The following is a 26,318-nucleotide window of genomic DNA, read 5'->3' on the forward strand; positions in this document are numbered from 1 at the left end:
GTGGTCCAGCGGGGTCCAGAATAAAAGTGTGATGGACCGTCCGTATCGGTGGTGTAGAGCCTCGTCAGGGCAATTGCATTAGCTGTCCTTAAGCTCGGCTAATTCCCAGCTTGCGTATGCTTTCAATCGTCTTCGAGGATCGTTATGCCTGCGTCTTTGACGACCTCCCCAAGACCGCCGTTGTTTTCCTGGTCCTCTGCCTGATTGTCTCGTTTCGGAACCTCGAGGCCGCCAGCCTTCCTCTTCACCCCGTCAGTCGCCCTGTTTGCGCCCACAGCCGCTGCACCATTTTCCGTCGTGTGGTCTTTGTCTTTCGCTCCTCCCTTCTTCGCTTTCTTCTTATTTCTCTTCTCGCGATTCTTCCTCGTCTTCTCCTCGTCTCTCTCTCGCCTCTCTCGTTCTTCCCGTTCCCACCGCTCGTTCTCCTCTTCCTTTTTGGCTTCTTCATCCATCACCCGCAGTCGCTCATACTCGCGTCTTCGACTGGCTTTGTACACGTGAAACTCGCCGGAACCGGCACCCGCAGATGAGCCCTGCACATTTGCGACGATCTCTGGCGGCGCTGGTAGTGCTGACTTCCTTTCAGTTGACGGCGGAGGTAGAGTGACAGGTCGACTGGGATCCAGAAATAGAGATTCGATCTCGTTCGCTTGGGCCGCCAGAGGAGTGTTCGCGCCGCGGGCGCGTTTAATGGGTCGATGAGAGCGAGGGTCTGCGGACGTGGGAATTGACTCTGGAATAGGTTCTGACATTTTGCTTTTCAATGGGGGTTTGGCGAGGATACGGTAGGTTGAATGATGTCCTGTTAGAGGCAGTAATAATGCCTGCGACACCACCGTCTGCAGTCCGCGGAGGCGGAAGAGTGTTGTTTACGCTCAACAGCTAAGAAAGTATGGCTATTCAAAAGAGAAAAGTCCCAGAACACCATGATGAGGATGACTTCATCGGGCACGTCGTACGGTGCAAATTATATTCCACCGTATTATTGGTACTGTGAAGTACTCGGTTGACACTTGATGTTCCTCAGCCTCGCGGCCCAGTCCCGCTCGGGACAATGGTGACGCCGCCCTGCGCTCACCCCTTTGTTTAATACCGAGTACTATCTCAACATGATAGGTATAGGTATAGACTTAACCCCTTAAAAGATATGACTTAGACTTTACGACTCACCAGCATAAGTCAAGGTTTGCCAAATTGTGAATTTCCAAGCATTTCAGACTCAACGCCTACTAGTATTCAAGACAAATCGCCAACAACAAGATCTCACAGGTGGACGGTCGGCACTGCATACCGACGGCCCATGGTCTTGTACAGACCATCGGAAGAGGGAGCTTTGTAGGCTGCAGCAAGCATGCCAGGAGCAGCGGGGTGCAAGCAATGTTGGTTGCCTTTGATGGTATACACGAACCAAATCCTCTCCTTCTCACTCTAATGCGCCGCCCGTCGCTTTGCTAGCCTTCCGAGGGTTCCTGGCCATGGAGCGACTCTGCCTCCCCTGTCAGCAGCGGCGCCATAGTGCAATCTCATAAGATGGCGCCGTCAATCTGGATCAGGCTTGGCTACGCACTTTCTCAAGCATTCGTTTCAATACAAAGCCTTTCTTCTCTTCCTCCAATTCGATTTCTACAGCATCAATTTCCTGTCTTCCGGTAACGAGGTCTAGATCCCTTGCACGGACGCGTCTTGTTCGTTTGTATATCTTCCAGAGGATGACGTTTCCCACGAACAAAACAATACCCAGGTACTGTAGGACAAATGTCGTGGCGTCAAAATGTGGTATGAAAGCGTTGTATCCTGTTGGGAGACAGCCAAGTCAGGTTTTGAGTCCTTTAAAAGCGACGGGGACTCACCCTGGAATATAACAACCACAACTGAAATGAATAGTGCATAGTATGCGCCGTAGGGTTGTAGAATGCCAATATATGGAAGCTGGTTGATAGCGATGCCCTGTACTTTCAGAGCGCGTCGGAAAGCGATATAGGATAGTAGAATGGCTATCCAATTCAAGACGGCCAGTACGGTCATCAAGCTGACAAAGTATTGAAAGACTGTCGCCGTTGATTTATGGGTGTTCATGTATCCGAGCAAAATAAACAATGAGCTTAGAATAACCGCAATGATTGGGCTTCCATTTGCGAGAGTCCGGGATAGGATTCGAGGTGCTTGACCATCTTTAGCCAATCCATAGACACATCGGGAGGCGCAATAGATATCTAGCGGGGAGTGTTATAAGCACATAGAAACGATATCGTTGAGAAGGACCTTACCGCTGCTAGCCGCGCTGATAACAAACACCAATAACGCAGCATTGATGATATCAGGAAAGACGTTGATGCCTGCAAGAGTGATCGCGACCACGAAAGGTGATGCAGCTGGATTGGCCTAGATGTTAGATCTTGTCTCATAAGTACCATGGCAATTTGATTGTACTCACCTGCGCTGGTCGAGTGTTTCGTAGCACCCACCAGTTGCTCGTTGGAGTATGGCACGGCCATGCCGAGAACAAAAACGCCCACGACGTAGAAGGAGACTATCCTGTAGAAGCTCTGCTTTACGGCATGAGGTATGTTCTTCTTTGGGTTGGGAATCTCCCCAAATGTCATCCCCACTACTTCAGTGCCTGCATACGCAAAGCACGCTTGGCACATGCAAGCCCAAAAGCCGAGAAAATATCCTGTGTTTCCCGTGAGTAGGTGTTGGGCGAAAGCCCCAGGAGCGTTCCAATAGCGGAACCCGATGCGGTCGTGATGAGGGTTTCCGCCTAAGGAGATAATCAGGCAGGTGAGGATGAGGACAGTCATGGTCAAGACTTTGATAATGCTGAACCAGAACTCAGATTCTCCGAAGCTTTGGACGTGAAGAACCTACCAGATTGTCAGATGAGCTGGTTGTGAAAATTGAAGCTACACAGGATAAGCAGGCAAGACTGACATTGATGGCAACGATCACAACCCCAAAGATCGTTATCCATATGGCAACATTCAGGTCTGGCCTCCAGAATTGGATGATCAAGCCCGCAGCTGTAAGATTGCTGGGAATGCTGATGATGTAGTGGAAATAGTAGTTCCACCCCGTCGCAAACCTGTATGGTCCGAGTGAGCAAAGTGTCATCCAGCATGGTAGACATATATACGTACCCAAAAGCTGGGTCGACCATTCGTGTAGCGTATCCACTGAATCCTTTGCTCATAGGCACAAATGTGGCCATCTCTCCCAGTGCAGTCATGATGAAAAACACGGCAATCCCAACCAAGATATAAGCAATGAGCATACTTCCAGGACCACCTCTTGTCAAAGCAGTGCCCGAGCCGATGATGAGGCCGGTGCCAACAGCACAAGCAAGTGCAAACATAGATACGTGACGCCTCTTGAGACCCCGACGAAGCTCCCTGTGAGTATCAACTTCTCTTGAGCTGCCGGTTCCCATTTGTGATACCTCCATTTGGGCAGGGGCTTTGGTGGTTTGTTCATCCATTGTCGGTCTGGGTCTTCGAATGAGAGAGACACGTTTGAAAGGTAAAGGAGCTGACATGTGCAACCAGCGAAACGGACAGAGGTATCGACTCATCAAGGCTCAATCATTCCCGACAGCGTATATAAGCATCGGCGAGCATGCAGAAGCTCCCTGTGGGGCTCGAAGCCTTGCGGCTCAAAGCGGTATAGCTGTAAGGTCGTCTACACAGCCTCGGGCAGGAGAGTAGCTCTACCCGAAGGCCAAGCCAATATTCCGTTCTCATGATGCAGTTCGCCAGCATAAACCAATCAGATTAACATATCCTACCTCTGGAGTCTGGATTCATGCTCGGAATCGGTACCCTTGAAAAGTTGTTTGATGTATTCAGAGTTTGGTGGGTCCGGAATGGCTGCCCGAACTCAATAGCCAGATAGACTCCATCACCGGAACCGCTGTCCGGAGTAGAGGCAGGCAAACGCCTATACAGATCACTTGGCGCTGGCAGGTCCCGAATGGGAATATATGTTTACATCCTCGTGAGCGCGTTCACTCCTGGTGCCAGGTTTCTGGACACCCCGTCTCAGGCAGCCAGGCTTTCGCTACAATGGGATCCATATCTCACGATACACTGGCAACGGGTTCGCCATACCCATCCCATCTTCAGCAATTTATCGGAAAGCATAAGTCCGAGTTGCCTTCCCCTTCATTATGCCTATCTCTTCCTGTGATGAAGCGGAATGCGCGATCTTTCCATGAAAAGGTCAAGAAATCGGGCGTAGATTTCCGCGCCCACGTCAAGACGAACAAGGTGCGTAGATGAATTGGACCAAGCTCCTGTCACTCATTCACTGATACCAACTTGATAATAGACAGAAGCTGTCTCTCGGATCCTCCTGGGCGACGTAACGAGTAAGGTCATCATATCAACGTTGAGAGAAGCGCGCGGACTTGATAGTCTGATCACGGAAGGAGTGGTCAAAGACGTATGTAGTAGGACACATCCCGGAAGGGCCGTACTGACCAGTTTTGATAGCTTCTCTATGGCGTTCCCATTTGTCCCTCTGTGGTTCCAGAACTGGACCAGCTCTCCAGGAAGGTCACTACGAGGCTCCTCATCGACCACATCGACCACGTGTCTATCCTGTCACAATATGTCCGATGCAGAGAGAACTGGGGGAAACCATGGACAGTCTTCATCAAATTAGACATGGGGGGTCGACGTGCAGGCTTGCCTCTAGATTCACCTGAGTTGAAGAAGCTCGTCCGTGCAGTCGAAGAAGCACCAAATGTAGAGATTTATGGATTCTATTCTTATTCGGCAAAGACGGCGAATCGATGGACCGTGGAGATGGCTGAGACAGTACTTCAAAATCATATCACCGGGGTGTTGGCAGCCACGGAGCTTTTGTCGGATCCAACAAAACCTCTTACCTTGTCGATCGGATCATCACCTACAGCCAGAGTTATCCGCTCGATCAAGGAGCAAGTTGCTTCGAACATAACTTTCGAGATTCATGCCGGCAAGTGCTTCCAGGAACAATAACCCTAAGTGTGAGCTGTGATTTGCTGACAAAGTCTAGGCACATTCATCTATAATGACCTTCAGCAGCTTTCCACGGGCACCATCGATTCTTCGAACCTCGCAATGTCCGTGATAGCCGAGGTATGCTCCGTCTACAGCGAGCGCAACGAGGCTTTGATCAACGCCGGCGTCCTCGCTCTCACTCGCGAACCAGGAGAGTTAAGTGGCATTGCTCGGGTTCGAGACAAAAAGAAGAAAGGATGGATCGTTGGACGTGTGAGTCAGGAGCATGGTATACTAGTGTATGATGGAGATGACAACCAACGCGCCCAGGATGTGTGGACCATTGGTGACAAGGTTGAGTTGGATGTCCAGCACACCTGCATTGTCGGCGCGATGTATGGATGGCATTTTATCACCGACGAGGATGGTACTGTCCGGGATATACTCTTTCCATGGAAGTGGTGGTAGGAGGACAGAGGCGGCCCCTTCGTAGGTACCTAGGTAATTGACCTCGCTCGGTACCCACGAGGTGGACTCTGACAGCCGATATATCTCCGCCAATCATAAGCCTGTAGCTACCGAGTGAGGCTGGATTATGTCATGACCAATCATAGGTATTGATTGCCCTTTACCGATTCTTGGCGGTGTTGATGGATTCAAGCCGCGAGTGTTTTCTCTCTTCTTGTATTACATTCACGGTTCATCCTGCATTACTCACCCATGTACCTAACAAGTACTTTCAGTAACGGTCGATGTGTCTGACTCCGCTTAGATAATGCCACGCGAATCTCCCAATCCCCCGGCCATACGAAAGAAAGTACCGAATGCGTGCGTGAGGAGTCTCTCCGCTACATGCCCCGGCTCTCCGCTAACATGGACCGCAACGTCCTAGATGCCAGAGATGTAAACGAAAGAAAATCAGGTGCTCTGGATTGTACCCCTGCAGAACTTGTACCGAGCGATCAGAAGCATGTGTCTACGAGAATACTGGACGAAGAGTCACAGTATCGGAAAGGCAGGGCCACTCTTCACCAGCAATGGGCCGCTCTGATCGTTACTCATTACTAGCAGATACCTTCAGGGTCTTACCTCTAGGCTCGCTGCTTATGAGCGGCAGGCCGTTCCTCAACCCGAAACTCAGACGGCTTTGGGCACCCCTCCAAATGTCCAAGCTGGATTGAGTTCTTGGGGGGTTGCATCCGATCGTGAGGGTATCGCCGTACCGCAGTCAAATACGGGCGTCAGTCGTCTGGCGCTGACAGAAGATGTGGTGCCGCCGGTCCAAAACCCCTTGACTTCGTCCCAGTCTTTCTTCCTGGTGGACTCATCAGGGAAAGAGCGTTCGTGGACCATCCTAGACCGACTTTTTCACAGCCACTGACCCCATCATCAGGCTATCTAGGATCTTCGTCCTCATGGGCATTTAGCTGGCAGATCCGAAGCTTCCTGCGTCAAACCGTGGGCGACGAGGTTGTGATCAACCTCATCCCCTCTTCGGAGGAGGCCACCTACGCAATGGGCTCCGCCTCAGTGCGCAATTCACTGTCGCTGAACGCCAACGACATCCCAACCCGTGACTACGCAGAATTCTTGACGAACACGACGCTTTTTCATCTAGGTCCAACGTATCACCTGTTCGAAAAGGAGAGCTTTATGCATAAACTCGATACCTTCTACAAGAATGGCTCGACGGCCGAAGCTCTTGTCGACTTGTGGCACGTGCAATTCCTCGTGGTGATTGCTTTCGGAAAGCTCTTCCTTCGTCGAGGAGCGTCTTCACTTGGGCCACCAGGAGCCAGCGATGTCATTCGCGCCCTACAGCTGTTACCCGGCATTTTGGACTCGTGGGAAGATCCTGTTCTATACGTGGAGGTGTTATGTCTTCTTTCGCTCTATCTGCTAACTGCAGACATACGTGGCTCTGCCTATGTAATGGTGCGTCCGGACTCTCTAACTTGACTTGACTCTACTAACCAGGGGTATGGTGATAATAGATTGGCCAAGCGTTGCGAATCGCCCTCTCACTTGGCATGAATCGGGAGGCGCCTCCTGGAACCCTAACACGCACCGACTACGAACGCAGAAGACGGCTTTGGTGGACACTTTATATCATTGATCGAAAGCTTTCCATCAACATGGGAGCCCCCCTGAGCATCACGGAGAAAGACTTTGACATCTCACTACCAGGCCAGGAGGATCTTGGGTTTTCAAATGCTGCGCTCCTCCTCCACGTTAAATTGGCTGACTTGGAAGGAAAGGTCATGTCGGGTGAGCTCCTGCATTGAAGACCATCATTGGTTAGACTCCATTAACTTGTTAAAGCTGCGTTCGGAATCAACAGCAGACTCGACAGATCTTTTATGACCACTATTCGCGAAGTCTTCCATTCGATGACGAAAATTGCCGAAGATTTCACCGGTGACTTTGGACTGGACCTCAATGCCGGCCGGGTCTCTCGAGTCGCGGCAACTTTACAAATCATGTATTATCAGGTATTATACCCAACTCAAGATACCGGGTTCTGTGTACACTGACTGGGCCGTCGACAGTGTACTATTATGACAACCCGGCCAATTCTGTTCGTCCTTGCAAAGCAGAGACTCGCACCGATCCTGAATGGATTACCTATCGTCAAAACCCTGTCAGAAGCTGTCTTGGCGCTGCTGAAGACTTGCGTCGGCGCCGCGACGACTGCCATCAAGATTTTATCTGTTCTCCATGAGCGAGACCTTATTGGTAGGCCCTGTCTCATGCACTATTAGCAGTCCAAGAACCGTTCTGATATCACCTAGAGCCATTTTTCCCCCTCGATTTGCAATCAGTGTTTTCCGCGGGGTTTATCCTTACCTTGACAACCATAGCATATCCAAGTATGGCGATCGATGATAGATACATCGCGCAGTCAGAAGAAATACTGGATTGGATGTGTTCCAAAGGCAACGTGCCAGCCGGAAGTCGAAGGGACGAGCTCAGAGAGCTTCGAGAAGCGGCTCGGGTGATCAATACGAAATCCAACTCATCGTGTTTTGGGGCAAGTCCGCCCAACAGCAACCAGCAGCTTGATCAGCTATGGAACACCCTGGACATTCAAACAAGCCAAGACCAGTCGGACGTCTCACTTTCTTTGTTTGATGGGATGGGCTCCGATTTCACCCGGGATTGGATCCCGGACGACGTGATGCAACAGGATTGGTTCTGGGCCGCTCCTGGATCTCAAGCAGACGCACCTGCACCTTCGTTCTCGGGTATCCCGTAGTACTATTGGCATGGGTCCTCTACGATGTCACAGAAATTGGCAAAGCCAACCGCACAACTCCGCTCGGCGATTTGAGAAAGGAGTTAGAGGCCGGTTCGAGGCTTCCACCGCTCGCAGAGAATCTTCGGAGGGCGATTCCGGAAGAGGATACGTGTTAATCTTTTTGACGATTCTCACCACTGAGAGGCTGGAAACGCCAGATCACCCATCCCAGACAGCATGCATGTCACCTGGCATGCCATGATATGCCCTTTCGCAGAAGTCTAATAAAGAGTCACACTACCAGTAATCCACCTTGCCACGTCGAATTCAACCGCAAAACAGTACCAGTGTCCATCTCAATCTTTCAATCTCACCAAGATACTATGTCTCGAGTCTCGGTTTTCACCAAGGACGCACCGCCACCTCGAGTAGGAATCTACTCGCAGGCCACCGTCGCCGGCGGCTTCGTCTGGTGCTCAGGATCTCTGCCCGCAGATCCAGAGACAGGGGCCATCATCGAGGGTGACATCCAGACCCATACTGTAAGAGAGAGGCCACCTAACACTCTACAAGCTATTGCTTGCGAGACTGACAGTACGCCACTAGCATCAATGTATCAAGAATCTCGCCGCGGTGCTATTAGCTGCAGGCTCCAGCATCAACGACGTCATCAAGGTCAATGTATATCTGCTTGATATGAAAGACTTTGATGCGATGAATGAGGTCTACAAGACTTATTGGGGAGAACAGAAGCCTTCAAGAACGTTAGTTATGAGATTTCTGCCTTGATTTGTATCCACACTGTGACTGATCTTTCTTGCTGCAGCTGCGTTGTGGTGAAGACGATACCTCGGGGAAGTGACGTTGAGATTGAATGTGTGGCGGTTGTATCGGGGCCAGCGCCGTAGACAAATGATGACCGGGTGCAATATTGCATATACTGTCCTTATCGAAGATGGCAACCTACTTCATGCCATAGCAAACTTCCTCTGAGAGGTGATATTTCTTGACAAACGTCAAAGATGGCGGACATAAGCTTAGTAGCCAATCGAGACAACCAAGACAGCCGAAATGCACATGTCTGAATGCCTCTTAGTCTATGTCCATGATTCAGATAAAGTCCTGTAGTGCCTCTTCGAGCGTCCGGCCCTCACGCAACGGCGAGGTCGTGCCCGGCAGAGGCGCCAGTTGAACCCGATTGTGCCAGACGACCTGCATTCCAGCCGCCGAAGCGCCCGGCACATCAGCACTGCTCCCCGCCACAAAGAGGACGTCGCCTGCCTCGACACCCAAAACCCTCAATGCCGCAGTATATGTCTCGATCCGAGGCTTGTAGAATCCAATCTCCTCCGCGGTCACCACGACGTCAAAGGTCACGCCACAAGTCGCCGCCGCCCGGCGTCCCAGTTCGGTTGAGCAATTGGTGACCACCCCGATCTTGACGGCTTGAGATTGCAGTTTTCGCAGCACGCCGGGCGCTTCGGGCCATGGCTTCAACTCGTCCCATCGTGCAAGCAGCGTTTCGGGTGCGCTGCGAGGCAGGCCGACTGCGTCGGACGCCTGTTGCACCAGATCCTCATACGGTTGGTACGTTCCGCATTGGTAGGTCAGCTGCAGGTATTTGGCGCGCCATCGTCGGCCGGCTTCTTCACTACCAGCGGCCTGGTTCCATAGCGTCCAGCTGTCGAGAAGCGCGGTCAGCAGGTCGAACAGGACGACTTTGGGGTGTCCGTGTGCCATTTCTGGCTCCTAGGTTCGGTGCGTCTTTGGTTGTTTCTGTTTCTCCAAACGAAGAGTTGCGTGGTTTTGACGTAGATCGTTTGCGAGTAGCGAGTGGCCGACTTGTGGGTGATTTCGAACCCGGGTACGAAGGTGCTTGGCTACTAGTCTTGGTCGGCCCTTCCCATCTGACATTGCCGCCGACTTTATCAGTTCTTCGTCTCATTCAATAAAGTTTTCGGGCTTGTGTCGGTAAGATCTTGTGGTAAAAAACGGGTCTGAATCCCGGGCATTTTCGGCCGCGCCTTCCGGTCGAGGGCCAGTAGTACTTACCAGGAAAATGGGGTTTTGGAACTGAAACTAGGTGGTTTTGCACTAGTTGTTAGACAGCTACAGCCTAGCAATTTTATCTGAAAAGCAACGTTCCTACAACGTTGTTTTTATAGCAACGCTAAGTAATTTTACAACTTCTTCCTAGAGAAAAGCAACCTTAATCAGCTAGCAACCTACTAGCAACCTTAGGTAAATTTCTAGTAAACCTAAAATATTAAGGCTTATATGGATATTTTCTCGAATTTCGGAGTAAGTTCGGATTTACAGGTATAATAGCGTAGCGGTAAAATCTTGCTTTTTTAGTAGCACTTTTAGTAGCACTTTTAGTAGTAGTAGTAGTAGCAGTAGTAGCAGTAGTAGTATTAGTAAAAATACTAAAAAAGCAGATTTTCTTTTTTCGAACCGACGACCTTCAATACTAGCAACCTTTAACTAGTATTTATACGGTATAACAACTAGGAGCAACGTTGCTTAGAATTTAACTTTCTACAACTTCTTAACTTTTTACAACCTTTAGAGAAACTGCAACAAACTTCTACTAAGGACTTACAGTCTAACTGTACTAAAATTAGTAACCTCTAAAAAAATTTATACCGTCTCTCTCCTGTCGCGAGACTAGCTTTTTGAATTGGGAAACCCAGGTAAGTAGTGGACTTTGTCCGGAATGGGATTCCGTAAGACAACAATGCTCCTTTACGCGGCGCCGCATCCGTTATGATGTGGGTCGGTGTCGTGTGGTGTCAGGGACCGTCTTGGCTGAAACAACGACCAGGTCCTGAAAGAGACAACTTGCTAGGAAACTCGACGCCCCATAGTAATCAAGACTTGGGTATGGACCAGGCGGCGAAGACTACCGCCGACTCCAGGATCAGGTGAAACAACAAATCAAGAAGGTAAAGGCGACTGGCTCCGGAGCTGACGGCGATGCGATAAGGCAACAAACCACAACAAGGCTGAGAAATGTGCGAACTGATCATATCGCCGATATCAGGCAGAGGCTAGCAGCGTTACCGGCCTCACCGGGTCAACGAGCTATCATTCCGGATACACTGTTGAAGCATGCACTCGTGCCCGATCCCATTGATAGAAGCTCAACGGCATCCTTGGAGACCGAGGGTAAACTTGGATGTGCTACACATCAGCCAGATCAGGCAACAGATATTCCAGGATCTATACAAGAGAGAAGAACCGGGGGGGCAAGGTGGGTCGAAGTTTCAGAGGCCATGTGTATAGTACTCGAGTATACTGGAACTTGCATATGCACAGTGGCATGTCTACTCTGGAGTGTGAGAAGCCAGGATGGGAGACATCAAGTCCGTTCAGGCAGGGCGCGCTTCATTGTCCCTCTATGTCAAGTGCTCACTTCCGATAGTCCTCCCTTCTTCTCGGTCTACCCAGCACAGCACGGCCACTTCCTCTCTGTGGCAGTCCCTTTCTCCATTCCGTTCCATCGCTCTCTCTATGCCTCCACATACTTGGCATCGACAATGGCGCTACGGTCAAAGTCGGTGAGGTCAGTGGTTGCGAACTTCCTGGCCGGGATCTTGCGCTCAAAGAGAATGTCAAGTTCCTCAAAAGTGCGACCTTTGCTTTCGGGAAGACAGAAGAAGGCCCAGATGACGGTAAGCGTGCCCAGGCCGCCAAACAAGAAGCCTGTTTTGGCACCCCAGTTGGCCTCAGTGGCGCTCATGGCGTACGGGAGGCCGGCCGTGATGGAGATGGAGAAGATGTGAGGCACGAAGCAGGCCACACCGAGCGTCTTCCCGCGGATCTTCGTCGATGGCAGCTCGGCGATCAGCACATAGACGATGGGGCCCAGGCCGATGTTGTAGACGAAGTTGAAGAGCAGCAGGATGACGGACTTTGCGTACATGGCGCCGGTGTTCGAGTTGGGCGCGATACCCAGGAAGCCGATGAGGTACATGAACATCGTCGCCAGCGCGGCGGTCAGCAGGTACGCGCTTCGCCTACCCCAGTATGTCATCAGGGGCCACGCCAGCATGTTCCCGACTACTCCCAGGGCGAAGAGGCCGCACGAAAGATCAAAAGCCTGGTTGGTGGTGACGCCGGCGAGCTCAAAGAAGTAGGTACAGTAGCCCGAGGCGATGTTGATGCCGCAGAAGAACTGACCGCTGTAGGCAGTTGCACAGATGACTGTCCGTCGGAGGTTGGTGCCCCGGAAGCAGTCCAGGTAGGTAGTACTCTTGGAGAGCTCTTCCTCGAGGAGGATGGTCTCCTGCATGTGGGCTATGGTGTTGTCAATCTCGTCGCCGACGGCGTAGCCGATCCTCTGGAGCGACTTGGCCGCGGCCTCGTTGCGGCCCTTTTTCGCCAGGAACCAAGGGGTCTCAGGTGCCAAAATCACGCCGACGATGAACATGAGCGGGAACGCGTACTCGGTGATGAAGGGCACCTTGTACGCCCATTTGTCCATGCGGTCCTCCGTCCCGCGCAAGATGCCGATCCCGATCAGAGATCCTAGGACTTGAGCCATGTTATTGCACGATAGTCCGATGCCTCGAAGAGACACCGGGAGGATCTCAGAGATGTAAGCGGGGCCCAGGACAGGGAAGCTGCCCGTGAGCAGCCCCGTGAGAAGGTCGCCGACGAAGATGACGGCCGCGCTCTCGCCGAGCACCTCGATCAGCAAGGTCCCCAGCGACAAGGTTGTGGCACCCAAGAGCGTCTTGCGCGGACCGAACCGGTCGACGCACCATCCTCCCCAGACCGAGGCCAGCAGAAAGCCGATGACGGGTGCATATGTGAACGCCGATGTCCAGGCAGCCTCAAGCACATAGGTGCCCGAGCCGGCTGGGTATTCATAGCCAAATCTCTTTCGAAATTCAGGGATCCCGACCAGCGTGCTGACAATGGTGGGATCGTATCCAATGATCAGGTTGGGCAGGCAAAAGAAGGCCGCCCAGAGCACGGCTTTCCTGTGTCGAGAAACCGCCTGCCGGATAGTGAGGTCGTGCTCTCTGCGAGCAGCTTGTTTGGAACCTTCAATTATGTCGTAGTCGACGACTCGGCTGACCGACATGTCCTTCTTCGCAGGAGCCGTCTCCGTCGTGTTTCTGGTCTCGGTTCTGTCCATGGTTGCAACGGCTCTTGATGGGGACAACAATGACTCCCTGGATGGATCTGAAGATATCCCCGTCCTTTTGAGCCTTTATAGCTGTGTCCCTACTGACCAAGGGGCAGTCGCTCACTCTGTCGAGGCCTCTAGATGAGTGCACGGTAACACCACCTAAAGTTCATATCAGGCGTATCGATGGCTGTCTCCTTATCACTGAGTTGCCTGGTTTGTTGCTAGAACAGATACCGACCGACGCTTTTCCTGCTTGGGTATCCATACTCTCTTATCGACCGGGTCTTTGCCTGAGAGTCCATGAGAAGATGCGTTGAGGCACTTCGTCCGCGAAACCGCCTTCCTTTTCGGCGAGACGGGACGAAATCGTGGTGCTGGAGGCTTCAAGAAGGCTGGCGTGCCCCTACGACAGATAGGCAGCAGATGAAATCAAGGGGTGGTGCACAGTGGATATTCATATCACCCCACCTGGGCGGATGGACCAACCCGCGGCTTGATAGAAAACGGTTGCCTGAAGAGGAAGGTGGTTTTAATCGCATCTACGTCCCGGCCAAAGGTCAGATCTGGTTGTGGCCATCTCCGGTCTTGGTGCCGGCCCAGCCGATGAACGAGGGATGAAAGTCATGAAAGACCACTACTACTGCTCCTGCTGATGGACAGCCCGGTACCTTTCATCTGATGAAAACAACCTGTCCAAGTTTAAGATGTAAGTTTCCACCGGTTAGGGAGCCCACTGGGAGAGTCCAAGATGCTGAGGTCAAGACTGTTGTCACGACTTCAAGTGACAGGCACGTGGTCCCTCTTGCACTTTGGCTTTTGTCGTGGCACATCCTGCCTTATGCATTGGCGATGCTGGTTATCATCGCGTTGATACAGTAAGGAAAACAGCGGCCAGGCAAAATGGTCAAGATATCTGATTCATCAGCCCAGTAAGCATTGTATGTCGTTCTTGCCCTTTGAGGCACTGGTGACCTTCTCGTCGATAACGTCGCCCCAGAATATACTATCGTCTCCATTGATGAGTTGCCTTGCCCAGAGCAGCTCTAACAAGGCGGCCACGCTGGAGAACATTCCGTATGCACTCTTCTCGTTCCACCAAGTGCAATAATCCTTCGCTTGCATTCTAGAGTCCGCCCCAGAAGCCTCACAGCCTGCGAGGAACACGGGAAGCAGCAGTTGCTTCTGGACCGTGTTGGTCTTGCGACAACAGCGGACGTGATCCAGAGTGACCCGTGACAGGTAGGACAGCGTCTGCTTTTCGCGCTGAGGACCGCCTGGGTGAAACACCTGAACAATGTAGAGGAGAATGGCGGATTTCCAGGCCTCGGCGCAGTGATAACAATCGCGTTTGTATTGCATCTTGTCTGCGTCTTCCTCCCTGATGTTTACAAAGCGTTCGTCCGTCCATGCCTTAACTTCGCACTGAATCTCAATGACCCTTGACGGATCGAATTTGGCCCAAGTCATCTTTCGGGTCTTCTCCTGTTCAGCGGCCAGGTCGCTCAGCTCGGTGAGGTATGCCACCAAAGTCGAAGGGCATCCAACCAGGCTGAAGAAGTCCCAAGGATCATGTTCGCCATCTTCGCGAAGCACGTGGAAATATGATGCTGGAATTGTCCGTGGCATGCGAGAAAGCAAGGAGACAGTCGTATCCCACCTGTAGGCCTGTCAGCGAGTTCCGCCAGGTTCATGGTCCAAGATGGGAAGAACCGACCATATAAACATTGCTAACTGCGCTCGAACTCGTGAAGACTGGCGCAGCGCTTCACAACCTCCAAACATTTCTGTAAGTCGAAGGACCTGCTCTAGCTGCTTATTCCAATTTCCGAATGCTGACTGCGCGGCCTTTGGTTCGTCAGCAGAGCCCCGATTTTCCATCAGCCCAAAATGTGTGGTACGTACATCTAATGCGAACAGGATCACGGCGGTGTCGAGCAAGGCGAGACCCATTGAAGAGACCGTCGGGCCTCTCAAGGCGTTCTTATAAAGCTCCGTGGCCATTTCTTTGTGGGTGATCACTTCTTTACTCAGATGCATCTCTCCCGTTATCCGTCCAAGATGATGGACGGAAAGAGCCAGGATGGCATGCAAGAGATGCGCCGACCCGAGCGAAGTGTCCTTGCTGCAGCGAAATGGGTTCACTTCAAGGTCAATGGTGACGGGGTGAATACAAAATACTCGATCATCTGAAGAGAAAAGGGGTCAGACGGGCGAGAACGGCCTCGTACAGCCAAAGAAAATTATACGTACACATATTCAACAGGGCTGTGAAGCGATCATTTGCTGATGGCGTAGACTTCGAAGGGGAGCTGATGTCAGGAACCTGTGAGGTGCCGGGTGTGATGGGTTCCACATCGGTGGCAGAGAAGTTCATGAAAGGAATGCCATAATACCCTTGGCCGCTGTCGGTGGGCATCCAGTCCAGAGATTCCTGATTCGTGGAAGGATTGTCAGATAGGTCTTTCTGCCACTGAGCGGTGAGTTTGTACATATTGAACTGTGACCTCAGCATCGATTCCTGGTCCAAGTCGTAGTCCAAATCAGGGAAAGGGTTATTATAGTCCATGTCCAACATTGTCGTCGTCGGGATACTGTTGCTTTTGTCCTGCATGCCCTCGGGCATGTCGGGGACCGCTCGCGGCGACATAGACATCATAGGAGCGTTCGAACCCGGCTGTGACTCATTGAGGTCGTCGGCCGTCTCTCTCTGGGCTTGGGCACCAGCGGCTGGGGGAGAAAGCGAATGTCTGTTGCTGCCAGAGCTTGCGTCTTGGGCGCGACCGTACCTGGGTCTTTTGCCAGATCGTTCTACGTTGTCTGGCATCATCTTGCCCATCTTGAAGGCTTTGGGCGACCCGTCACTGTGCGGGCGGGGACGTTGCCGGCTGGCAGGTTTTTGCCATCTCATGCTTTTCGTAGACATGTTGCTTTGCCATATCAGTCGCACAGGATATCCGGTGCAGACATCACCGCGTTCTTGGCATCTTTTGCAGGATCTTCTTCGTCTGTCACATTTGCGACGCTTCTCGGTGCAAACATGGCAATCTGCTTTTTCCAATGCCAGCGAACTGGTCCTTCGATAGGCGGGCTCCCCTGAGGTAGTAGAGTCGGCCATATGGCAAGCTCGCTGCAAGAGTGTCACGCCCCTTCCCCGCTGTTGTTGGTGAAAAGATTGTTGAAAGAGGGATCCGTGAGGCAGTTGACAATCACTGTGGAATTGTTAGCTTAGGAAAAAGATCAGGTCCTCGAACATGAGATGTCAACAGCACTCACTGATAAGACGGCCACAAGCCTCAACTTAGTGTGACCTAGTAAGATTCGCGGGCCCCACTCGTGGTGGGGGTTACGAACACACCCGCAAAGATATGTGATCAGACTTCAAGTCATTGCGATCAACGACTTCAGTGAGCCCCAACCAAGTCTTTACTGCTGGCAAACTCACCTATCAAGACGACGAGATGAGCCCGCCCTGTGCTCGCCCTTCGTTCGGGCCAGAACGTTTGACGCCGGGAGGCGCCACCCGACGCCCGACTCTCTTATCCCAAGGGGTCTAGGGTACTTGGGTACACCCGTCTTGAACGGCCATACAGAAGTTACGAAGACCACGACGGCGCCGATTAGATCGGAAGAGAACGTTTCGGCCCGGATATCCGTCACCAACATAAGTATGTTATCGCCAAAAGTTCCACAATTACACCAGTACTGCGGCGCTCTGATCCGCAGGCGAAATCAACTGTGCCAACGACGATAGACGAGCAGACAAGATGGATACATGTGAAGGAAGGGGAAGAGTAGCATTCCACACTGGCAATGCGCCGTTATCCGATACCGTGTCTGCTCTGTAGATCACTATTCTTTGTTTACAACCCCAGCCGATAACGACCACTTACCCGATTCCGCATGGCCAACACATCCCAACCTACAGTTTTTACATACCCGAGTACTGTTTAGGAATAACTCTTTCAGGGTTAGAGTGCACATTACCGAGCGGCAACTCGGTGGGTCAAGTCACAGATTAACACGTTTCCTCCTCAGGTAGTTTCCTCATTCGGAACCAGATCGACAACCTATTGACCTGAACATACTGGTTCTCCATCCAGCAGTCAGAGTAATGGAAGCCAAGTTTCGAAAAAAGGGCACGATCTTGCCATATATTGTCTGCCTCTTTACATTCAAACAGTGCCAAAGAAGGTGATCATCAAATCTCACTGCACACCCTTGCAGCTTGTCTCCCATCTCAAGGAGCCAGTACGACAAGATGGCTACCATGGACAAGATCTTTGCTGGCTACGCCAGCCGGCAAGCCGTCCTCGAAAAGAGCAACAACATATTCACAAAGGGGGTTGCCTGGATTGAAGGAGAATTGGTTCCTCTGGCCGAAGCCCGTGTTCCTTTGCTTGACGAGGGTTTCATGCACAGCGACCTGACCTACGATGTCCCCTCGGTCTGGGATGGCCGATTCTTCCGACTCGACGACCACATGGATCGACTCGAGGCCAGCTGCGCCAAGATGCGGCTCAAGCTGCCTCTGCCTCGCCAGCAGGTGAAAGATATCCTAGTGGACATGGTGGCCAAATCCGAGATCAAGGACGCTTTCGTCGAGCTGATCGTTACTCGTGGTCTGAAAGGCGTCCGCGGCCACACTCCAGGGGAAATGTTCAAGAACAATCTCTATATGCTTATCCAACCTTTTGTCTGGGTCATGGACCCGGGTGTTCAAGCGACCGGTGGTGCTGCAGTTATTGCCCGTACTGTCCGACGCGTCCCACCGGGTGCTATAGACCCTACCGTCAAGAACTTGCAGTGGGGCGATCTTACACGGGCTCTCTTTGAAGCAGCAGATCGGGGTGCTACGTATCCATTCCTTACCGATGGAGATACAAACCTGACAGAGGGTTCCGGGTTCAATATCATCCTGATCAAGGACGGCGTGCTCTACTCCCCAGACCGCGGCATTCTACATGGTGTGACGCGGAAAAGTGTGATGGATGTGGCGCGATCTCTAGACATCGAAATCAGGGTCGAGACTGTTCCTATCGAACTAGCCTACGAGGCTGACGAGGTGTTTATGTGCACCACCGCAGGAGGAATTATGCCCATCACAACGCTTGATGGCCAGCCCATACAAGACGGCAAGGTTGGTACAATCACAAAGAAGATCTGGGATGGATACTGGGCCATGCACTACGACCCGAAGTACAGTTTCGCAATTCAATATGACGGCACCAAGCAGAACGGAGTGGCCAAAAATGGCAAAGCGAACGGAGTCAATGGAGTAAATGGACACGTATGAGGAAAAGCACTTTGGGTGGAAGTGGCAACATAGTCATATGGGAAGGCGTCCTGTCCAAAACTGAACTTTTGAGAGAGACTGGCAATGTGAAAAACTCTCAGACCAGTGCATTGCTAGCCGCATGCAATGGAGAGAAAAGTCCTTTCTTAGTACTTGAGCCTCATTCAAGCGACCACAATGGCTGTGCATGGTGAAAATTTGCATAAAGGGCACATGGATGGCGAAGGGTTCTTAGCTACATTCAAAACATGCTTCTATCCTTGCAACCAGTGAATGCTTTACCCTAGCCGAAGAGAAACTGCATTGCAACTATATCGCCAGCTTTTTTCGAGCTGGACTGCGCATCCAGGAAAGATCCCCACCACACCGGTTCGCCATTCTTTGAAGACTCTCTTGCCCAATACTCCGCGAGCAGGCACGAGACACTATAGAACATACCCTCGCGACTCCTTGCACCCCACCAAAGACAGTAAGCGCGAAACAGTATTCCGGAGGTCTCTATCTCGGGCTTCCATCCCGGCCAGGAAGATCGGTAGAAGAAGCTGCTTCTGGACCTGGGACGTCTTGCCACAGTTGCGGTGCAGGTGAGTGGCAAGATGGCCGGCGGCCAGAGTATAATCTGCATTCATACCATGGGAGGGCTGTGGCATAGGCGCCGCACTTGGTGCCTCTATCGAGACATGTCGAGCAGTAGGGCCGTTGTCTCTGACTTCTCCGGTTCCCTGATAAGCATGTATGGCAATCGGTTGAAGCAAACGCCGCGAAACGCGGCCGGGTTGTGCCTTCTTCTGCCACAGGGCTGGTGAATAACGAATCCAGAAGAAGGAAGGTTCAGTATGTATTGCTCTATTCAGTAATGCGAAAATAGGGAAGGAGGTCGGTAATCAGCACCGACAGCGCTAGGCACCCGACCAGGTCAGTGCAGGCCGTCGTATCGTAGCGTCGAGCCCGACTGATCACCGAGCTGATAGCCGGCGGCCAGGAGTCCACAATGGTAGTGTGATTTGGAGGGTTGAAGGTTGTGCCTTCCTAGCTGTACTAGTAATATGACTGGAGTTATTGTCGTTGTCAGATTCCTCTTATCTCGGTATCTATCGAAACCGATAAGGGGAAATAAATGGCTGGCTTTCCCAACTGACTTCGACATCGCGCGCCGACTCCAAAGCAGTTTACAAACCATCTCCTAGCTCCCTTGCCCGTAGCCACATTTGATTGCGAAGATGGCTATGGAGCCGCCAAAATGCCCCTTTTGGTAACTACCGACAGAGGACCTTGTCGGCTCCACCTCCCGACTATCGTCGTACAGCTATTGGCTATGCCTAATACTAGCCAACCAGTTCATTTCCTCCTTTGCCCACCAGCCTGATCGAAGTCCTCAAGTCGGTAGCTGCCCAGATAGGTTCACGGTATACCACGATAATCATCGTTAGGAGACGTCGGATCCTCCCCTGGACCACTGAAAGTCGACTTCCAATCGTGTCACCATTCCTTCAGACGATGGGGCTGTGGCGCCAGCTCCGCGGCGCTTATCAGGCCCCTTGGATATCACCGCGATAGTTCTCCAGCCGACGCTTTATAGCTACTGCTCTCTCCGATGAAGCAGTGACGCATCATAGGACGCAGACGTTTTGCCGCCTTGCATACTACCTTATTCTATGGTAGAGTAGGTATGGCAAACCCCAATGTGCTCAATGACGGCCATCCAGCAGAAATCATTGGCTATGCGGACCCTTGGATAGTCGCTCCTGGTGAACCAGTGGCGATCAAAGTACGTAGATTCAAACTAAACCCAATTGTCCTACGCTGACAGTTCATACAGATATCTTGTACAGAATCAGAATACAAATATCGCACGGTCCGCTTAATTCAAGGCATCGACCTAGAGCACTCACCCAAAAAGGTAGAAGAGGAAGTAACGGAAATTCCTCGAGGTCACGGGGAAGGGAGGTTGCAAACAGCAAATCCAGGATCATATGGCTATGTTTCTAATTGGGGGCCACCAGCCCAGACGCAAGGCCTTCAGGTGTCTTTCTTCATGCAGCCCTGGCTATTGGAATGCTCCCATCCGCAGACATTGGTCTCTACCTTACATGCGGCGACAAATTCTGGATTCTCAATTGTCTTGAACAGTCAAGGTTCTGTCAACATATGTGTGGGCATTGGGACCAACAAAACTCAAGTCCTCGAGACCGGACTCCGACCTCAGAAAAAGGTCTGGGCCAAACTCAAGCTTACAATTGACGGCCGGTCGGTCAAGGTGTCCCTTGCGCCAAAGGCATTCAAGGTTGAACCGATATCTGCTCACACCGCATTTGAAGCGCAGCTAGATGGTGAACCATTGCTATGCCAACCAGGGCCACTATTCATTGCTGCGAACCAGGCAGATGACTCTTCAAAGCGGTTGGAACGGCGGGCCAGCAACTTCTTCAATGGACGCATTGATAGCTTGACGTTGAAGACGCTGGATGAAAAACCCAGTGTTCTTGTCAGGTATAACTTTGCGCTTGAAATGTCAAGCGACACCATTGTCGACATCTCTGGCCGTGGTCACCACGGTACCCTGATCAATGCACCGACTCGGGCTGTCAAGGGCCATGACTGGGACGCGTCAGAATGTGACTGGACGAAAGCGAAATCTGGCTACGGCGCCATTCATTTCCACGACGACGATCTGGACGACGCCGACTGGGATACGGACTTCAGCATCACAATCCCTCCCAGCGCCCGCTCCGGTGCCTATGCAGTCGAGGTGGAGGCAACAAACGGCAAGGACAAGGACTGGGTGACCTTTTTCGTACGACCTACATCGTGGACCTCAGACAACTCGAACAAAGTCTGCTTCGTCTTCTCCACGTTCACGTACCTTGCCTATGCTAACGAGCGTCTTTACGACATGACACGGGAGAACACTGCGGACCTTGGCCCAGGTTTCGACATCAACAAGGTCCTCAAAAGCAGTGAGTTCTACAAGATGCAGCGCCGTCTGGACATCGGGCTGTCGTGTTACGACCGTCACACCGACGGTGCCGGCGTTGTTTTCTCTTCCGCCAAGCGCCCAATCCTCAATATCCGCCCGGGATATCTGATGTGGGCTTTCTCACGCCCACGTGAGCTGTCCGCCGATCTAATGATGATTGGATATCTCGAACGCGAGGGTATACCTTATGAAGTTGTAACTGACCTCGACTTACATTTACGCGGTGTCAATGCCCTCCAAGGCTTCAACACCGTCATCACCGGCTGTCATCCAGAATATCACACGAGAGAGTCCTTCGGCGCCTATACTGCCTTTGCAAGTGGAGGTGGGAATCTCATGTACATGGGCGGCAACGGGTTCTACTGGGTGAGTGCCGTCGACCCTGCTCGTCCGCATCGATTGGAATTACGTCGAGGGGATCGTGGAGTGGCCCCTTTTGCTCTTCCAGGTGGAGAGCACATCCACAGCCTTAACGGGCAACAGGGTGGTCTGTGGCGGTCCCGAGGAATGAGCTGCAATACATTGTTTGGTGTCGGCTTCTGTGGCCAGGGGACAGGTCCTGGCGTGCCTTACAAACGCACAGATGCGTCCAAAGATCCGCAGTTCTCCTGGATGTTCACGAATGTCAAGAGTGATCTGATTGGCGAGCAAGGTTTTGGTGGTGGCGCATCGGGCGACGAAATAGATCGCTACGACGTGGACAATGGAAGTCCTGAAGGTGTTGTGATTCTGGCCACCAGCACCGGTCACAGTGACGACTTCGGCATTGCGACTGAGGACCTGACTTTCCCTGCCGTCAACACCCTCGGGACGCAGACGAACCTGATACGCAGTGACATAGTCTATTATGTCGGCGCCGGTGGTGGCGCTGTTTGCAGTGTAGGCAGTATCAACTGGTATTGCTCGTTGGGCTGGGACGACTATGACAACGACGTTGCGAGGTTTACCGGTAATGTCACCAAGGGGTTCCTACAAGGGAAGCGGTAGATACTATAGTACTATTTGGGCCCTTTATGAGTAATCAATCCTTGATCGATCCTAGATCGAATATAGTATCAAGTATGAATCGATACCGTAGTTGAGTAAGTGTTGATTTTGTCTCGATACCTACTTGATCAAGTAAGGCTTGATTACGTCGTCGCGGGCTTGAAATACTGATTTTCTCAAGGATCTGATCATGATCCGATCATACTCAGGAAGTGAATCAAACATGTGATCAAATAGGTATCGATTAAGTCTTCATGTAGTACTGACTACTGATCAAGCGCGCATCACTCCTCGATCGATTACGTACTTGATACCTGATTTTGACTCGATAGTGTATCGATCAACGCTCGATACCTACTTGATCACTATATAGTAGTACTTGAAGAAGAACTGCGGGAGAAAAGCGTTCTGCACTTCCTCAACAAGCCGATCCGTGTTCTGTCTGACCTTTGCCAGAGGGAGGAACATGCTATACTAAGTACAAGTAGTAGCTGACAGATATCCGGGATGATGGTGGACGTTCCTTCCTGCCTAGAACGGTAATTGGAAGCCACCAGCGCCGCCCCAACCCAATCCTAAGAAAATCCGATAACCATTTTCAATCAGTCCACACCCTTCATTTATATGGTATGAGGCTTGCAATCCTCAATTGATGCTTGTGGCGTGCACATACTACACGCAAAATTGCTCAGAACCGGGTATCCGTCAACTTCCAGTATACACCAACAAGTCACAATAGCCTTACAAATACCACTCCCAGGCCAAGGAGGATACAAAACACAGCCTTCCTGTCTTGAGCGGTAGAGGCCTCATCACATCCTCGCGCATTAATCACCTTTGTCCATTTCTCCTGTGAGGCTCCAGCTGGCACCGTAAGCTATCGGCAATGGCTCAAAAGAATATCGTGGTAATCGGGTCAGTCCTGCCTCGCTAAGACACCTTTTTCACGGCTTGACACTTAAGAACAATCTGTTGACCATCTTAGGGCTGGAGTTGCCGGGTTAACGACGGCCTTGCTATTGTCAAGGAATGCTCGGTACAAGATTGTCGTGGCAGCAAAGCATATGCCTGGAGACTATGATATTGAATATGCGTCTCCCTGGGCGGGCGCCAACTACATGCCGTACGTGCTAGCACACACGTTTGAGCTGGAACATAGTCGCTAAAGAGAAATTCTCCCATAGCGTCGGCGCTCGAGGCTCCAAGGCAGCAGAGTACGAGAAGGACACATGGGCTCCGCTGGAAGACCTAGCACAGAATCACCCAGAGGCCGGAGTTCACTTTCAGGGTATGATCGGGGCGCGCTCGTGTCAGGCCATCTTGTGCTGATTGCAGGAAGAATGCCAAATCCATAGTCGTGCGAAAGATGCCGGCTCTGCAACTGCTGACTGGTTCAACGAACTGCTTTCTCCTGATGCATGGTTCAAGGACGTGGTCCCGAATGTAAGTTGCCCCCTGGCTGTCAGACACTAAGTACTCGACCGGCACTCACAGATACAACACAGTTCCACCAGCTGCCCGCGAGCTCCTTTGGTCCTGGCATCAATGCTGCGACATCATTTACGTCAGTCTGCATCAACACGGCCATCTACCTCCCCTGGCTGGTCTCGGAGTGTCTGAAGAACGGCGTGACATTCAGACGAGCGGTATTTCAGCATATTGCCGACGCCGCTTCTCCGAGTCTTCACCACGAACGCAAAGTTGACCTCTTGGTGAATTGTACGGGCCTCAACGCCTCCAAGCTCGGTGGTGTTGAGGACAAATCGGTCGTGCCTGCCAGGGCCCAGGTTGTGATTGTCCGCAATGATGCCGGCAAAATGCTTGCCACCTCTGGAACAGACGACGGCGATGATGAAGCCTGTTACATCATGACCCGAGCCGCTGGAGGCGGCACAATCTTGGGTGGCTGTTATCAAAAGGGAAACTGGGAGTCTCAGGTTGACCCCAACCTAGCCGTCAGGATCATGAAAAGAGCCGTTGATATATGTCCTTCCCTGACCGGAGGCAAGGGTGTCGAGCATCTGGACATCATCAGACACGGCGTCGGACTGCGGCCGGTACGTGCAGGCGGCACGAGAGTTGGAAAGGAGCGTATTCACGGCGTCTGGGTGGTGCACAACTATGGTGCCGGCGGTGCAGGTGAGAACGAACTTTTACACTAACTTACCACGTAGTATGAAATACTGGAAAACTAACACTTCTCAAGGTTACCAAAACTCATATGGCTGTGCGAATGCCGCCGTCAAATTGGTTGATCAGGCACTAGACGCTTCCGCAAAACTTTGAAGCCAGTACTAAGAGGTACTAGTAGGTATGTAAGTACTGGGTGCCTTATAGTAGGTACTAAGTACCTAGATTTAGAGTACACAGAGTTTCTACTATAATTTATAGACTACTACTAAGTACTACTAATAGTAGTAAGTACCTAGTACCTAAGTTAGTACCTACTTAGTACTTACTATAGTTTATAATGACCTTAAAGCTATATAGACTTAGTATAAAAGCCGTATAAAAGCCGTGTCGATACTATATCGAAACCACGTCGAAACCGTATCGAAACCGCGTCGAAGCCGTATCGAAGCCGTGTCAAAAACGTGTCGAAGCCGTGTTAAATATAGGTACCTAACAGGTACCTAGTACTAAGCAAATCTAGAGATAAATAGATTAAAACTAGATTAAAACTATTAGATCTATAACTAGTACTAGGAATTATCTTATTAGGCCTAAGCTACCTACTAGATACTAAATTGACTAATCTATTTAATCTAGTTTAGTTCTAGTTTTAATCTAGTTTTAATCTAGCTCTAATATAGCGTTAAAACCAACTTAATCTAGGTAATGGGGGAGGCTACTTAGTATACCACCTAGTTAATATTAGTTCTATTAAAGTTCTGATTTCCTTTTGATCTGGTATCGATACTACCTACCTACCTATCCACTACTTGATTACTTTAGTAGTATTAAGTTGGGGTAGGAGGTCCCCAAGGAGTACTTAGTAGATTAAGGGGAAAACTTTATTAGTTCGCTAAGTAGGTCTGACTCCTAGTACTAATAGTTGAAGATTGAGCACTACGGGGAGGCACTACGTTTTCTGCGAGTTACTTACTACTACTAGTACTTAATAAGTACTATAGTGCCTACCCCCTTAAGTTTAAATCAGTATAGATACCGTATCGAGACAGCTTCGGAGTCTTCTCCGATACTTCTCGGAAGCTTCTCGGAAGCTTCTCCGAGAAGTCCTTAAATCGCTGAGAATTCCCGAGCTTTATACTAGCTTCGAACTAGTTTCGAGCTTCAAAATAGATAAACCTTTTTTAAAAAAAACCTTCTAAGTCTTCTATTACTTAGAACTTTATAGTAGTAATTGTAGCAATAGCCTATATACCTAAAACATAGGGTCTTATACTTTAAAAAAAATTTAGCTTTATAGCGTAGCTAGTTGAACAGTTAGAGCTTAGCCGAGTTATCCGCTTTTAGCGTAAACTTTAAACTTTAAAAATTAATAGCTTTAAAAAGAGCTAAACTAAAAGAACCTATTAAAAAGCTCGAAGCTATAATAGAACTCGAAGCTAGTAGAACTTAAAGCTATTAAAAAGCTCGAAGCTATAATAGAACTCGAAGCTAGTAGAACTCGAAGCTAGTAGAACTCGAAGCTAGTAGAACTCGAAGCTAGTAGAACTCGAAGCTAGTAGAACTCGAAGCTA

General features: G+C 50.9%; 11 protein-coding genes across 11 annotated transcripts; 6 read left to right on the top strand and 5 right to left on the bottom strand.

Annotated features, from left to right (window-relative positions):
- Window positions 1-122: 122 nt before the first annotated feature.
- A1O1_07633 (uncharacterized protein) lies at window positions 123-752 on the bottom strand (the record flags this gene model as incomplete). Its single annotated transcript, XM_007728500.1, has 1 exon — window positions 123-752. The coding sequence occupies one exon, from the start codon at window positions 750-752 to the stop codon at window positions 123-125; it is 630 nt and encodes a 209-aa protein (XP_007726690.1).
- Window positions 753-1,549: 797 nt separating this feature from the next.
- Window positions 1,550-3,475, bottom strand: A1O1_07634 (uncharacterized protein; the record flags this gene model as incomplete). The annotated part of the gene is made up of 6 exons (XM_007728501.1): window positions 1,550-1,794; window positions 1,851-2,213; window positions 2,268-2,372; window positions 2,435-2,864; window positions 2,932-3,082; window positions 3,138-3,475. The coding sequence occupies 6 exons, from the start codon at window positions 3,473-3,475 to the stop codon at window positions 1,550-1,552; spliced, it is 1,632 nt and encodes a 543-aa protein (XP_007726691.1).
- Window positions 3,476-4,058: 583 nt separating this feature from the next.
- On the top strand, window positions 4,059-5,447 carry A1O1_07635 (uncharacterized protein; the record flags this gene model as incomplete). Its single annotated transcript, XM_007728502.1, has 4 exons — window positions 4,059-4,262; window positions 4,324-4,437; window positions 4,488-4,978; window positions 5,030-5,447. 4 exons carry the CDS (start codon window positions 4,059-4,061, stop codon window positions 5,445-5,447), a joined length of 1,227 nt encoding a protein of 408 aa, XP_007726692.1.
- Window positions 5,448-5,852: 405 nt separating this feature from the next.
- Window positions 5,853-8,235, top strand: A1O1_07636 (uncharacterized protein; the record flags this gene model as incomplete). The annotated part of the gene is made up of 7 exons (XM_007728503.1): window positions 5,853-6,032; window positions 6,061-6,319; window positions 6,373-6,914; window positions 6,974-7,247; window positions 7,302-7,471; window positions 7,529-7,715; window positions 7,772-8,235. 7 exons carry the CDS (start codon window positions 5,853-5,855, stop codon window positions 8,233-8,235), a joined length of 2,076 nt encoding a protein of 691 aa, XP_007726693.1.
- A 365-nt stretch (window positions 8,236-8,600) lies between these two features.
- Window positions 8,601-9,125, top strand: A1O1_07637 (endoribonuclease L-PSP; the record flags this gene model as incomplete). Its single annotated transcript, XM_007728504.1, has 3 exons — window positions 8,601-8,759; window positions 8,824-8,981; window positions 9,044-9,125. 3 exons carry the CDS (start codon window positions 8,601-8,603, stop codon window positions 9,123-9,125), a joined length of 399 nt encoding a protein of 132 aa, XP_007726694.1.
- Window positions 9,126-9,327: 202 nt separating this feature from the next.
- On the bottom strand, window positions 9,328-9,957 carry A1O1_07638 (uncharacterized protein; the record flags this gene model as incomplete). The annotated part of the gene is made up of 1 exon (XM_007728505.1): window positions 9,328-9,957. The coding sequence occupies one exon, from the start codon at window positions 9,955-9,957 to the stop codon at window positions 9,328-9,330; it is 630 nt and encodes a 209-aa protein (XP_007726695.1).
- A 1,771-nt stretch (window positions 9,958-11,728) lies between these two features.
- On the bottom strand, window positions 11,729-13,363 carry A1O1_07639 (uncharacterized protein; the record flags this gene model as incomplete). The annotated part of the gene is made up of 1 exon (XM_007728506.1): window positions 11,729-13,363. One exon carries the CDS (start codon window positions 13,361-13,363, stop codon window positions 11,729-11,731), a length of 1,635 nt encoding a protein of 544 aa, XP_007726696.1.
- Window positions 13,364-14,278: 915 nt separating this feature from the next.
- A1O1_07640 (uncharacterized protein) lies at window positions 14,279-16,280 on the bottom strand (the record flags this gene model as incomplete). Its single annotated transcript, XM_007728507.1, has 4 exons — window positions 14,279-15,014; window positions 15,072-15,202; window positions 15,260-15,543; window positions 15,608-16,280. The coding sequence occupies 4 exons, from the start codon at window positions 16,278-16,280 to the stop codon at window positions 14,279-14,281; spliced, it is 1,824 nt and encodes a 607-aa protein (XP_007726697.1).
- A 1,335-nt stretch (window positions 16,281-17,615) lies between these two features.
- Window positions 17,616-18,650, top strand: A1O1_07641 (uncharacterized protein; the record flags this gene model as incomplete). The annotated part of the gene is made up of 1 exon (XM_007728508.1): window positions 17,616-18,650. One exon carries the CDS (start codon window positions 17,616-17,618, stop codon window positions 18,648-18,650), a length of 1,035 nt encoding a protein of 344 aa, XP_007726698.1.
- Window positions 18,651-20,685: 2,035 nt separating this feature from the next.
- On the top strand, window positions 20,686-22,614 carry A1O1_07642 (uncharacterized protein; the record flags this gene model as incomplete). Its single annotated transcript, XM_007728509.1, has 1 exon — window positions 20,686-22,614. The coding sequence occupies one exon, from the start codon at window positions 20,686-20,688 to the stop codon at window positions 22,612-22,614; it is 1,929 nt and encodes a 642-aa protein (XP_007726699.1).
- An 886-nt stretch (window positions 22,615-23,500) lies between these two features.
- Window positions 23,501-24,900, top strand: A1O1_07643 (D-amino-acid oxidase; the record flags this gene model as incomplete). The annotated part of the gene is made up of 6 exons (XM_007728510.1): window positions 23,501-23,529; window positions 23,600-23,737; window positions 23,799-23,902; window positions 23,954-24,057; window positions 24,120-24,753; window positions 24,821-24,900. 6 exons carry the CDS (start codon window positions 23,501-23,503, stop codon window positions 24,898-24,900), a joined length of 1,089 nt encoding a protein of 362 aa, XP_007726700.1.
- Between the last annotated feature and the right edge of the window lie 1,418 nt (window positions 24,901-26,318).

Source organism: Capronia coronata (assembly GCF_000585585.1).
Source record: "Capronia coronata CBS 617.96 chromosome Unknown acBCG-supercont1.7, whole genome shotgun sequence".
Taxonomy (NCBI): Eukaryota; Fungi; Ascomycota; class Eurotiomycetes; order Chaetothyriales; family Herpotrichiellaceae; genus Capronia; species Capronia coronata.